Source organism: Thunnus maccoyii, chromosome 1 (assembly GCF_910596095.1).
Source record: "Thunnus maccoyii chromosome 1, fThuMac1.1, whole genome shotgun sequence".
Taxonomy (NCBI): Eukaryota; Metazoa; Chordata; class Actinopteri; order Scombriformes; family Scombridae; genus Thunnus; species Thunnus maccoyii.
Window position 1 is genome coordinate 26524683 of NC_056533.1, and position 13296 is coordinate 26537978.

General features: G+C 39.7%; 1 protein-coding gene across 4 annotated transcripts in view; it reads left to right on the plus strand.

Moving 5' to 3' along the window:
* Nucleotides 1–13296, plus strand: part of pcdh17 (protocadherin 17) — a 60797-nt gene that overhangs the window by 26314 nt on the left and 21187 nt on the right. For 2 of the 4 annotated variants that reach the window (XM_042408131.1, XM_042408150.1), the window contains exons 3-4: nt 522–580; nt 1057–1229. In XM_042408131.1, the coding sequence (XP_042264065.1) occupies nt 522–580; nt 1057–1229 (232 nt within the window). The remainder of the gene's footprint in view (nt 1–521; nt 581–1056; nt 1230–13296) is intronic. The other 2 variants (XM_042408140.1, XM_042408158.1) reach the window with 1 other exon arrangement.

Here is a 13296-nt window from a genome sequence, read left to right on the forward strand (position 1 = left end):
AACGCCAAATGGTTCAACACATACACCCCGGTTCTTCACAAACAATGTTTTTTTTCTCTGTGTGAAAATGTGGAAACAACTGTGTTCAGACTCAGAGTATAAACAGTTTCTCACAGAGACGTTGTTACAGGAACTAGCAAATTGTATTTTAATTTCTGCACAAATGGTGTTGTAATTTGGATAGTAGATGTTTAGCTGACATAGTTACTACAAAGTTTTCTGTGCTCATCAAGCACTATTGTTATAGCAGTTATTGATTATATGAGGTCTGCCAGATTTGATGTTCAGCTCTGTTGTTTACTCGTGAATGGCTAATTAGCCTGCTTTATGTGGTTAATGAAATGCTCAAACCTGTACAATACAGAGCTCACATCACAATTATTTTGTTTGCCCCCACTCTGTTCTCTACCTCATTTTTTTCTGCATAATTAATCATATGTCACCAGGAGATCTTGTTTCACAGCAGGACTCGTTTCTGCAAAGCACAGTACATACCTTTTTTTTCTCTCTCTCCTCCACAGACGGACAATTTCCCCACTGAGCCTAATTATATGGGTAGCAGACAACAGTTTGTTCAAAGGTAAGAGCTGGGATCTATAACCATCACTACATCTCAGACCTTTGTTTTATTTTCTCCAATAGTCCCAACACAGTACTATATGTAACAACGGGAGCTATACTGACAATTAATTGTACTGAGTCACAGAAGCGAGAGGACAGTCATGTACATTTAATTAGGTTTAAAAATGGTCACAAACAGCATATTACATAAAATACAATCACATACAAGATGCACACTTTTTTGCCTCATCTTTAATCTCCTTTAACAAACTGTAGCTGCTAGTGCAGGGTTTTTAGAGGCATTTTATTACATCCATTAAATGCTATTATTATAATTTTTCTTGTTTTATTTAAGCATTCAGGGGTGCTCATCAATGTTTCATTCTGTCTTTAAACTTCCACTCAGGCTAAAAACATAAAAACAAAGCTTTGACAAATGCCTAGTCAGCCAGACTGTGCTAATGCTCTTTTTTTTTTGTTTGTTTATTTGTCTAGTAGTTCGACATTCAAAGACCCAGAGCGAGCAAGCCTCAGAGACAGTGGTCACGGTGACAGCGACCAGGCTGACAGTGACCAGGACACCAACAAAGGTTCCTGCTGCGATATGTCCGCAAAGGAAGCCCTCAAGTTGAAGGCTACAGGCGTTAAACCACCACCTTTGGAGCAAGGTAAGCCTTCATTGGCTAATTTGACTGCATGAGCCAAACACACTTGATCCGAGTGACTATCCGTTCTCTGTGCTGCAGTTATTTGTATTAACAATCAAGCTCCTGACTTGCCTGAACGCTCACAATCTGAACTTATACTTGGCTACTTTACTCTCTCCTACTTTGTTCTCTGCACTTTTCTCATTTAATGTTTGTGTGGTGTGTGTACGTCTATGTGTGTGTTTGAGGGTGTGAGTGAGTGTGCATCCTATACACGTCCTCAGTTTATCAAAGCAGACAAGCCCATTATGTTTTTATAAGCCCAACTACTTCAGCCTCTCCATTTAGTCCCCCTTCCCTGAGCACCCGTCTCTGAAACTTTGATAATGGAACATGGAAAATGACTTAGTGAGCGGCAGGCGATGTAGCCTCGTAGTGTGGTGATTAAATATGAATAATTATTCCAAGCACTGTGGGTCGGGCAGATTACACATGACATGTGTAGAACAATAACTCCCCAGATATGAGTTGTTTCAGTCCTCCTTACCCCAGCCACCTCGCATGATTAGTGCAAGGTCAGGGGAGGCAAGAAAGCCAAGATTATACGTAGGTATAGAGAGAATTAATGGCATAGGAGGTATGGTAAATGCTCACTGTAGCTTCAACTAGTCATGTACCTCAGTGTAGGCCATTACCTGCTTGGCAATACAGATATTCCCACAGAAATTCACTAAAGTCTCTACACCATAAAGTATGTATCTTACTGACTGGATCCAGAAGTACAGTGGTGTATACTGAACATGGATTCTCTGTAATGGTGCTATCAATCCAGGGAACAGAAGGGCTGTTTTACTCCTTGTGGAAGGACAATGACAATTTGTGCAACACTCTGTTCTGCAATATGCATGTCTGACTAGATAGCATTTTTTTCCTTTTCATTGGTTTTTAGAATGAAAAAAGCCACACACGTAGGCAAGAGAAATTGGCCAATTAAAAAGCTCCATATGTTTCTCATTTTGAAAATGTTCCCATTTAATTGTCCATGAGGGAACTGAAAGAATCACATTTATACAGAGAACACACATGATAAAGGGAGCTTAGTGTGTTGGACAGTGCTAGTGTAGTCAGTTAGTAAAACCTGTCCCAGTGCAATACTGTTAGTGGATGTGTGCGGCTACTGCATGCTAGCGCCAACCACAGCCTGTCTGTCCAACTGTCTGTGTGTCTTCAATTAATATCCTTTTGATGGTCTTGAACAAGAGATTGTCACACCCATACACCAACAGACACACTCATTCACCGGCCCTTTGGCACTGAAAACTCAGTGAGAGGCTGTAACCTGCCTTTGCCTGCTTCATACTCATAGCTGCCCTCCCATTTATTCTCACCCTCTACTGTGTTTTCACCCCCGCTCCGCGACTTTCGTTCCACTTCTCCACTTCTCCTTGTTTGGGGAAATCGATTGATGTGAGATTAGACAGTTAACTGGCTGCAACTGGCTGTGTTTAGCCAATAACATGAGGGCTTAGATTAGCTGTGGGGGAGGGTAGGGGCAGGAGGCCAAGGCATGGTGCAAGAGCAGTGATGAGGAGAGAGGGGTGGTAAACATCACTCTGGCAGTGTTTATGTTTTTATTAAGATACAAGTTGAATGTTGAGGAATTATGCTTCACTTTGAGTTAATATTTACAAGAGAAAACAATTTAATGGTGTGATATTCTGCCTTTACGACAACTACAACGTTCCAAAAGGTCTGCCTTTATGTTTTATGTCCTCCTGCTGTTTAAGATGAATCACAAGATGGTCACCTTGCGCCTGTTAAGCTCCAGAGTAGTCCCATCTGCTATTTTTTCAAGCAGACCCGCTCATGTATAGGTAATATATTATAGTAATATATAATATAATATAACATGATATAATTATATAATAATATAATACATATGATTTATGGCTAATTAATGAGACATAGTAAAAAATATAGTGAATAGAGGAAACTGAAACATGAACTATCAAAGGGAATATGATGTAATGTGCTGCTCTGTATTCAGATATCACTATCACTGTGGTTTAAATTAAGCTCCCTGTGCACACACAAACATGTACACAAGCACACAGGTATGTCTATTATCGGATGAGGGAAAAAAAAGGAAAAGAAAGCTTTTCATTGGTCACTGTCCCTAGGGTCATTTTCCTGCATGCTTATTTTCTTCACATCTCAGCACTTAACATCTACTTCATAGGTCTCTCTCTACCCCCCCCCCCCCCCCCCCCCCCCCCCTTTCCCTCTCTCATCCCATCTTAAGTCCTCTGTTCCTCTCCAAGCATAACCCTCCCAATTACTCTTGTGTAGCTCTCTCTGCTTGCCTGCCAGGACACTGCGGCCTCATTCACTGGCTCAGTATAAACAGAACTACAAGTGCGCAAAGCATGTAGTTCAAGTCCCAATCAATCCCCAACCCCGTTTCAGTTCTTAGCCTTTATAGTCAGGTTGTGGCCTTGAGTGAGTCTCTTTTTTGTTTCCAATTTCTCCATCATCTTTGGGCTTTTCTCTTTCCTATTATTCTTTTTCCCCTCAATTTCACCATTTATGCTCACCTCCGGTGATAGGCACTGGTTGAACAAACATACAACTTCTTATTTCCACGCTTCTAATTCATCTTCTTTTGTGATGTTCAGTACAGTTTCCTTCAAGACATCATAATCTGGACATCTCCACACCAGGGACCAGTCTCAAATTGATTAATTAGCCTTGCAAAATTAGTAGCAATGTATTAATTAAGCTTAAGTATATCAAATGCATTTTTTGCCAGTTTTAATCGGCGATTAATTGATGCTCCAACGCGCCTGCAGCAGACGTTGATATGGGCTTGTCTGGCTCCGGCGGAGTGGCTGGCAGCGCATCGCTCGCCTCTGTGGAGATGACTGCCATAGTCGCTATCACGAACAGACAGGCAGCAGTAGTGTAGGAAGATGTTACCCACTGATAGGGCTGTTCGAGGAAATGGAGAGAGAGGCATGATGGAAGAGGAGGATGAGGAGCGTTGACGGACGGATACTGTTTGACTGTACCAGCTGACCTATCCTAATTAGCTGCGATAGGAGTTTGATAATCAAACCGCCTCCTGCCCTGTTTTAAAGGGAGGCATGAGTGGGACAGAGGAGGGGGGTGGTGGGAGGAGGATGTAATACTACAAGGACAGCGTGGATACAGTGAGGAGAGACAGCATGAGATGTGTTCCTATGACAGCGCAGTAGAAGGCGATGAAATTGACTTTTCCCTGTTATTTGTGGCAGAGTGATATAAATCCCTACCCCCACATCATCCCTCAGCTTGTGAATAGCTTAAATAAGGGAAATGTCATGCTTTGTCAATTGCTTTAACACACGCAAACTCTTGGCACATACACACCCATTGATGTGAAGGCACACACAGACATACTGTATATACTGTAAACAAATAAATGATGATGTTGGCACTATATGTACTTCTTAGTCACCAAACCCTATATTTATATGACGCTAGCTTTCTCTGTAGGTGTTTGTAATTTATGGTGCTGAGGATGCCAGTGAGTTCTTTGAACTTGCATGCATGTGTAGTTTATTTATATCAAATGTGTGATTTTAAAGAGATGTTCTTAAAGCACATTATCTGTTTATATCTCTTTTAGGGTTATGAGAATGTCTTAAAAAGATTAAGAGCCTACAGCCATGCTCTGTGAAGCTGTACCTGGGCACTGTGATGCTTTGAGTTATGCTAACGTCATCATGCAAACATGCTCACAGTGACGATGGTAGCATGTTGATGTTTACAGGATAATAATGTTTACCATGCTCACCATCTTAGCTTAACGTGTTACCATGCTAACATTTGCTCATTAGTTTTAAACACGAAGTACAGTTAAGGCTGATGGAAGTGTCATTAGTTTTGAAGAATTTAATCAAGAATTCAATCATAGACCAAATGATTGGTCAAACTGAAATTTTGACCTGATTATAGCGCCAGATGACATTCAGGGGATCAAAGTTATTACAAGTCATCTTCAGAGGACCGTGACTGTCTGTACCAAATGCCACAGCAATCCATCAATTAGTTGTTGAGATATTTCACTAAAACCCAAAAATGTGAACCTCATTGTGGCATCAGCGGAAAAATTAGGGGACAACCAAAGTCTATAGAATACCCCATCCGGGAATCATGGGATGTCTGTCGAAACGTTTGTGCCAATCCATGGAGTAGAATTTGAGATATTTCACTGTGTGTGAAAACTTTGACCTGCTGGTGGTGCAAGAGGAAAAGTCAGGATCAGTAAAGGCATGAATGAATAATCATGGACCATGAATATGCAGCAAATGTCATGGCAATCCATCCAATAGTTGTCAAGATATTTAATTCTGAACCACAGATGTCAACCCCATTGTGGCACTAGTGGTAAAGTCAAGAGATCATCAAAGTCAGTAGGATTAATCTTCTGGGGACCATGAAAGTTTGTGTCCTGGTAATCCATCCAATAGTTGTTGACATTTCAGTCTAGATAAAAATGGTGGACTGACATTGCCATAGAGCCAAGCCACTGGCATGGCTAACGGCTACCCAACAGATTTGAGTGACACTGGTAAGTTTAGCCATTGGTCACCATGAGGTCACCATGAGGTCCTCACTGCTCTCTTTGGAGGACTTATTCAGCTCTTGCTGCCTCAGTCGAGCAGCCAACATACTGAAAGACCCATCCCACTCTGGACATCATCTATTTGACCCGCTGCCCTCTGGTAGACGCTCCAGGTCCATCAAATCACAGACACACAGACTTATGAGCAGCTTGTACCCCAGAGCCATATGAGAATTGAACACTGCCAAACACTGACACTGACTGTCTGGGACCTGTGTGACTATCAGCACTACAGTATTTACAGTCACATTTAGAGAACACTGCACAGATGTCTACATTACAACTGCACTTTTTGTGTGTATATATTCCTAACTGCACTACTTGTATACAGGGCAACTTCAAGAAATGTGCAATATCCTGAAGTGCAATATCTCAGCTGCTTATAATTTTTCTTTTTTTATCGTATTGTTTTATAGATTACAGCAACGTACTGTGTGTATATACGTGTGTGTGTGTGTGTGTGTTTGTGAATGCACCGTCAGGATTGCCACTCAGTTTCGTTGTACTGCAATGACAAACAGTAAATCTATTCTATTCTAAAACAATGACCACAATATAGATTTTAAAACAATTTTATGTAATGGGTTTTTGATTCTTAATTATGTCTCAGAAAAGAGAGAAGAGGTTATGACTTTAAATTTAATAATCTCTTAAATCCTGGGAAAATTAAGTCTCTGTGTGTTTTTTTGTTGAATAATAGGTCTTCTCTACCAATCCACACAGAGACCAAACAAACTAAATATTCAGACTTTAATCCATTTTAAATATTCACCCATCTTCCCTTGTGGCAGTCTTAATCTTAAGACTCTATCATTACTGTACTTTTCCAAAGTGTCTTAAGCCCCCACAGTCAGTCTTTCCTTTTTCCTTTTATTTGCAGCAATTAATTTTGAATAATGAGTGAACCTTTGATAAAAAATGCAATGCAATTCCAAGATTAATTGACTAGTCAGATCAGATGCCCTTTTTACACTTGTAGCCATAGCAACCTCTATCCTGCTCACTCTGGCCTTCAATAAACCTTTATCTGACTGATGGAAAAGGGCATTCCATTCAACATCATTCATATTTCATGGACAGATAAATGCAGACAGGTTTTTCATGGGGTTGGTAAATGCGCATTACATCTCTAATTTGAATGCTTCTTAATTTGTATTCAAAATGTGGCACACTTGGTCTGTTAGGAGTTAAATATTGACATGTTTTCATTTTGTTACAAATAGTGCACTCATGTACAATTAAAATTCATTACAGTTATGGTTGCAATTTATAATGCATGCGTATGTAAATTGGGAATATTTATATTTTCCCTTCCCCTAAAAGTTTTCAGTATGAAATATCAAGTGCTTTTATTATGGAAGACCAATCATAGCTTTAAATAAAAAAAATATGCACCCACCTCTCAATAAATTAATTTTGGTGCATGAAAGATTCTGTAATATTTTTGTCATTTGTCTCTTTAAATTATAAATGAATTTATATCTTTCTTTGTTTTAAAACTGTCATTCAGCCATGGTATGGGGGTTCCCTTTTAGAGGTAAACCAATATCTATGATGTGAAGTTTCTAGTTGAAGCAAGAGAGAGAGAGCAAGAGAGGGAGAGAGAAACACGCAAGTTAGACAGAGCAGGACTGAAGGCCAAAAACAAATGAACAAAGCAACCCAAAATCTGGCTGGTGAAAGACAGGCTGCTTGAAGATGCACTTCTTCTGAAACACTTCCAGTGGGCATTGGATCCAAAGTGGAAATGTGATGGAGTCACGGCATAGCCACAATGTGATTCAACAATGTCCTGTGTACAACTGACATTTAGACATTTATTCTTCAGATGAAAACAAAAAACAGAAAAAAACATCAGTTATTGTAGCTTTGAGGGTCTTAAAAGTGCCAGATCATTGATACTAGAAAACAAAAATGTCATTGCTCATTACCATTAATAGCCCCCTCTTACTTGTAATATTCATATACAACATATTTGATTTTTATAATATATGGCATTCACACCTTTCCCTCCCTTTGGCCATGTGATCAAGAGGCTTTATTGCAGTATTGTGTAAATAACCCCTAGTCCTTAGTAAATGTATATATCATCGGTGACAACAACAAATACAGAACAATCATTTCTCATTGATTTACACTTATGAATGAAAAATGAATAGAAAATGTAATCTTTTATTCCATTAATCAGCACAGCAAGACATTTTTCAAAGCTAAAATTACAACTGCCATTTTTCCTCTTACACCTCCTATTAGCAAGTTGGTACAATAAAGTTTCTGTGAAGCTTCCAATAGGGTGTAGAGAGGGCATTGTTAATGTGCGATTCTTCACACAATGTTAAAGTAATTGTTCTGCAGGTTAATGGACAAACATCTGCTGAGAGTGAAGCTTCATTTGAGAGCATTGTAATTAGTCAGTTTGCAAACATTACTCTATAAACAGGTAGCATATGGGGGAGTCATGGTTTCATGTGATACTATCACATCTGTCTGTTTAAACATGATTAATTGAGGCCATCAGAGTGTGTTTACACCCATTGTTCCAGTGCAGACATGTACGTGCGTCATTCCAGTCAACTCTTTCAAAGCAGCATGAGTAGGAATCGATGTGTTACAGAGCCCCCTCTTACTTACCTTACCATTTCACTGGCTGCTTGTTAGCTCTTTTCATCAGCAATCATGTATTTGAAAATTAAGATAGATTTTAGTTTCCCTTTATGAAGTATCTGTCATGTTTTAATCCCAGAATACCTTGAGGAATCTCTCTAAAAGTCTGTAGCATGGCCTCAGGCAGTAGATTAGAAAAACAAGCAACATCTGAAAACAGCAGCCAGATGCTCATGTTTCTTCTCACTGTTTGTGCGAGCCATCGGACAGAGAGGATTTGTCTCTGAGCCTTTCATCTTTTGCTGCTCCTCATCTTCTCAGCTCTCCATGGCCTGTCCCTGGCTGGGCTGATAGCCTGATTCATGGCAACATCACCAGCTACTTTCCTGGTGGGGAAAATGAGAACCATCAGCAATCTGGACTTCTCCAGGATGCATCACTCAAAGTCAAATAAGATTTGTGTGTGTGTGTGTGTATGTGTGTGTGTGTGTGTATTTGTGTGCATACACATGTGCCATCGTGTGTTCACCCCATTCTTAGAGGAAAGGGCGGTATCGCACAGCAGTGAGGCGATTTGCGGCTAAGCTCGTGGAATCCTGTGGAAAGCCTAAAATCTTGTGGGGTGAAGGGAGGGGAAATATCACAGTCTTAGGATTTCTTCTCTCTCATTATGGAAGATTTAAAGGGATTAGTCTATTTTCTTTAATACACGAAGTTTTATTAAATTCCATTGTTATGATTGTGGTTCATGAAGGGTAATGTCCATTCTTGTGTCCTTCCTCTTGTGCTGAGTGTGTGTGATATTGGGCTGGACTGGCTGTGGGGTGTGATTTCCACCTCTAAACCTCAGCCCGCCTGCATGGCGGCTCACCCCCTGATCCGCATTCAGCCAGTGAAGCCTATCTCAAGCACTGTGGCACCACAGTGTTGGAGAGGATTGATGAATATCTCAGAGTCTTACCACTTGGGCTATAAATCTCTGACATTATCCTTTCACCCTGGTAGCCGCAGTGAATAATTATGGCATGTTTATGGAAGCAATGAGTAAAAATATGTCTTATTTCACTCTAAGCACCATTACAACCTCTCATCATAGCATGATTGGACTTCTCATCTAAAAAAATGGTGTTAAATCCCATTGAGAGTGCTTTCCTCTGCACCTTCCAGTAAAGGCTGCTGCCCCTAAATGCTCACAGCTGCCCAACCCTGTCTCCTCACACCGCTCTGTAATGAGAACATTACAGGGTATTAATCCAAGTGTGTGCTCACTCATATTAGACATTGAAAAAACACACAAAGCCATTAAATGCTGTGGAAATGTTATTCAAGGCCCATTAAAAACGTAGGACTGAGTATGAGGATTAGTTCAGTGTCATGGCGATTTAAAGTTAATCACTCTTCAACCATATTGTTAAAGTTTCATCCACTGTCAAGTCCTCTGTGATATCTTTATTATTTTCTTTAGTATAGGTATTTTTCAACTTCCTTCAATGCCCTCTATCACAGTTTTTGTCATAAACCTCACCTGCAGATGAATTTGAATCTGTTTGTTTTAATGCATCATTTGTGTGTTATAGAGCTCAGAAAGTGAGGCTAGGCGGTTTGATTAGTTTGCATATTTCATGTTTACAGTTGATACATGCACACAGACTTGCTTGCTGTAAACACACTAGTAGCCTACATTGTCATCCAGAGTGTATGTTTTCACACTGGTGTGAGTTAACTGCAAAAAAACAAAAGAAAAAAAAAAAAAAAACCTGCCAAACTTGTTCTACCGCATAGACATTAGACATATTCCCTCAAAGCAGCAACACAAAAGAAAATCCAATGCATTTATCAGCACCATCATCACGACAGACATGTTTCTGCTCCCAGTTGTTCCCTTTGTAATCACATGAACAACAACCTTGTAGATACTATAAATGAAATTAATTAACATTGTGTGGCTTGGGCCCATGGCAATGCAGCGTGGATTTTTTTTTTCAGGCTTTAACCTCTCACTGAATAGCTTAGTTCAATTTGTGATTACAGCACACACAATTAGGATGTTATCACGACTATTGATGCTGCGATACTTAAATATAGAAGCTCTAGTGCAGAGAGTGAAGATGTTGTTTTACAGGTTTCAGCTTATGGGTGAGCTTTTGCTGAAAATAATAAACAGGCTGAACAGTGAATCAAAATCAGTGCTTTGCACCCTCGTGCTTGTGTCTGTGTCAGTTAGTTACACAGACTGACAGAAATAACTCCTGTGAGCAATCCAAGACTGATTTGTAAAGGGCTGAGTGGATGTGTTTCAGAGCATACTGCTGCTGTGAATTTACATTGCCCTTGTGTATGTTTCTTTGCTACATTAAGGGAATGATTGTGAAATATCCTTGGTGTTGGCTGCCAAATGACCTTTTACTTCCAGCTTTCTAAGGAGCACTAACAATACGAGTTAGTTTGTTGTCACAGCACCTCTCTAAGAGTATTTGTGACAGAGCAGCAGAAGAGCTGTTCCAGTATCTGCTCTCAGTGGGTGAAACATGTTGTCCAGCACAGCAGTAGGGAGGATACTACGGAGCAGATTATAATGATACAGAACATCGTCACTTCCTGGACCAGAGCCACTCCACGGCCATCTGTCCTCTGTCCACGGACAGCCGGGCATTTGTGTGTGTGCGTGCATGTGTGTGAGTTTCGAGTGTAATTCGAGACATTAACCACACTCTTTTACATATGCTTTGATAGCCTTGTTTACTTCCTCCCTATCATTTTTCAATCATATACCGTACATTGTCATTCTCATTCCTTTCAGCTCTCACTGATTTATACCTGAAAGTGTTATTAGTTTAAATTTTAATGATAGTTAAAGCAGCATATCAAGTAAAATATGACACATTCACTGCTTGTAGGACGCAAAAATGGCAAAGATTACACAGATACATGAATCTACTTGATTTACTCCACTTCAAGTAATTATACAGTCAAATGAATAGAGAGTAAGTCAGCATGTGTAAAACATCACTGGGTTGCACGATTCTCCATTTACTCAGAATTGACTGATTTGTCTTTATTTGTGCTAAAAGATGAGTTGATTAATCGTAACAAAAAAAAGTAGGTAGTTGCACAACAAACTAGTCTTTCGAATCAAAGACAGTAATAAGCAAAATGTTCATGTTATAACTGCACATAACCACATGTTACAATTAAGTGTTTAGTTTTAAAGTTCAGGAGCTGAAATTAAGATTAAGTCTATGTGAAATGTACTTATTTATATAGCTTCTTGTACATTTCTACTATTTTTTTTTTAATGTTCTTGTTTGCAGTCAAATGTTCTTCATGGAGCACCACAACAAGAATTCACCATCCCTTTACAGGCTGGGTACACTGTATGCTTAATGGGATGAGAGTTAACCTAAGCTATATATCTAAAAATAGGATATCAGATCATGCACCTACAACATTATACTTCATAATAAAAAGACAAATGGAGAGAGAAGACTTGCACTTTTCCACAGTGATGTATTAGATGTGACAAATTCACACATGTAGTATGCAGCACACAATTAGAGGAGTTGATTCTCTCATCAGCTGGTAACAATATTGTAGGAGTTGAAATCATGGGGTGGCATGGATCATTTTTACACGACTTTGTCTCTGATCTCACCATGCACATTTCATTTAATGAATCCCTGGTTGGCATAATGTACTTCTCATATGTTGTATAACTCAGTAGCTGTATACCATTATAGTATCTGCAAACACTAGGTACAAATTATATCTTTGCTCCCCATGTACAACATAAAAACCAAGGCTGAAAAGTGACACCTGTAAGTGAACTGTTAGTATTGTGATGATTATTATTATGAGATTTGAGTTGAAGTATGCCATGGTTTGACTTATATTGTGCTCAGTTATGCCATATTGAATGCAGTAACGTTATTAATTACTAAGACAGATCGTTTGATCAATTCTGTGCTGGCAGTTGCAAGCTAGGGAAATTGTTCAACTTTGCTTATATGGAAACGATATGCCTGGTGAAATTTCTCTTGACAGTGAATTCAGCACAGCTTCCACTGAATCAGTAAGATACAAGTGAAGGGCCTTTTGTCCAGGCTGTTTCCTTAGCTGATGTGAATGAATATTTGTGGTGCCCTGGGGCATTGTTTCCCCATGTTACACTGCATCAGGAACCAGAGAGATAAATGGGCCTGGCCTATCCAAGGCATCAGGACTTCTTCTCTGTTCAACCATAACTAGTAATGTCCTTTCATCCACAGCCTGCAGTGCTATAGATAATGGAGTATTTGAAGAATAGGAAATACTAAAACAAAGAGAGGGTATGTGGTTTATGCAGTGACAGTGGATGTGATGATCAGGGATGTCAGAAAAGAAGAAAAACATAAAATATGAAAGAGAATGTACAGAAATGGGGCTAATGTGTTTGAAAACACAAAGAGATGGATTGTAAGAATGAAAAATTGAAAAGAGCTACAATGAAGGAAGGAAGAAATATGGCAACCAGGTGATAAATGATCAAATGATGAGATGGAAGAGCTCATGGGTGGATGGATGGATGAAGAGGGGTGGGACAGCAGGCAAGCTCCATGGGAGATGACTTAAGTAGCATGGTGCCCGGCTCCCTGCTGCCACTGAGACACCAGTTTAAATTCAAAAACGAAACCTGTCAACATAAACACACACCCTGCTACGACACGCCTGCACCCAGTCACATGTACACAAACTCATGGACATACTTGCACACACTGTGGCAGCATAAAAAGATTGTCATTAGGCTGACCCCTACAGCTGTATTAAAGATGCGCTTAAGCA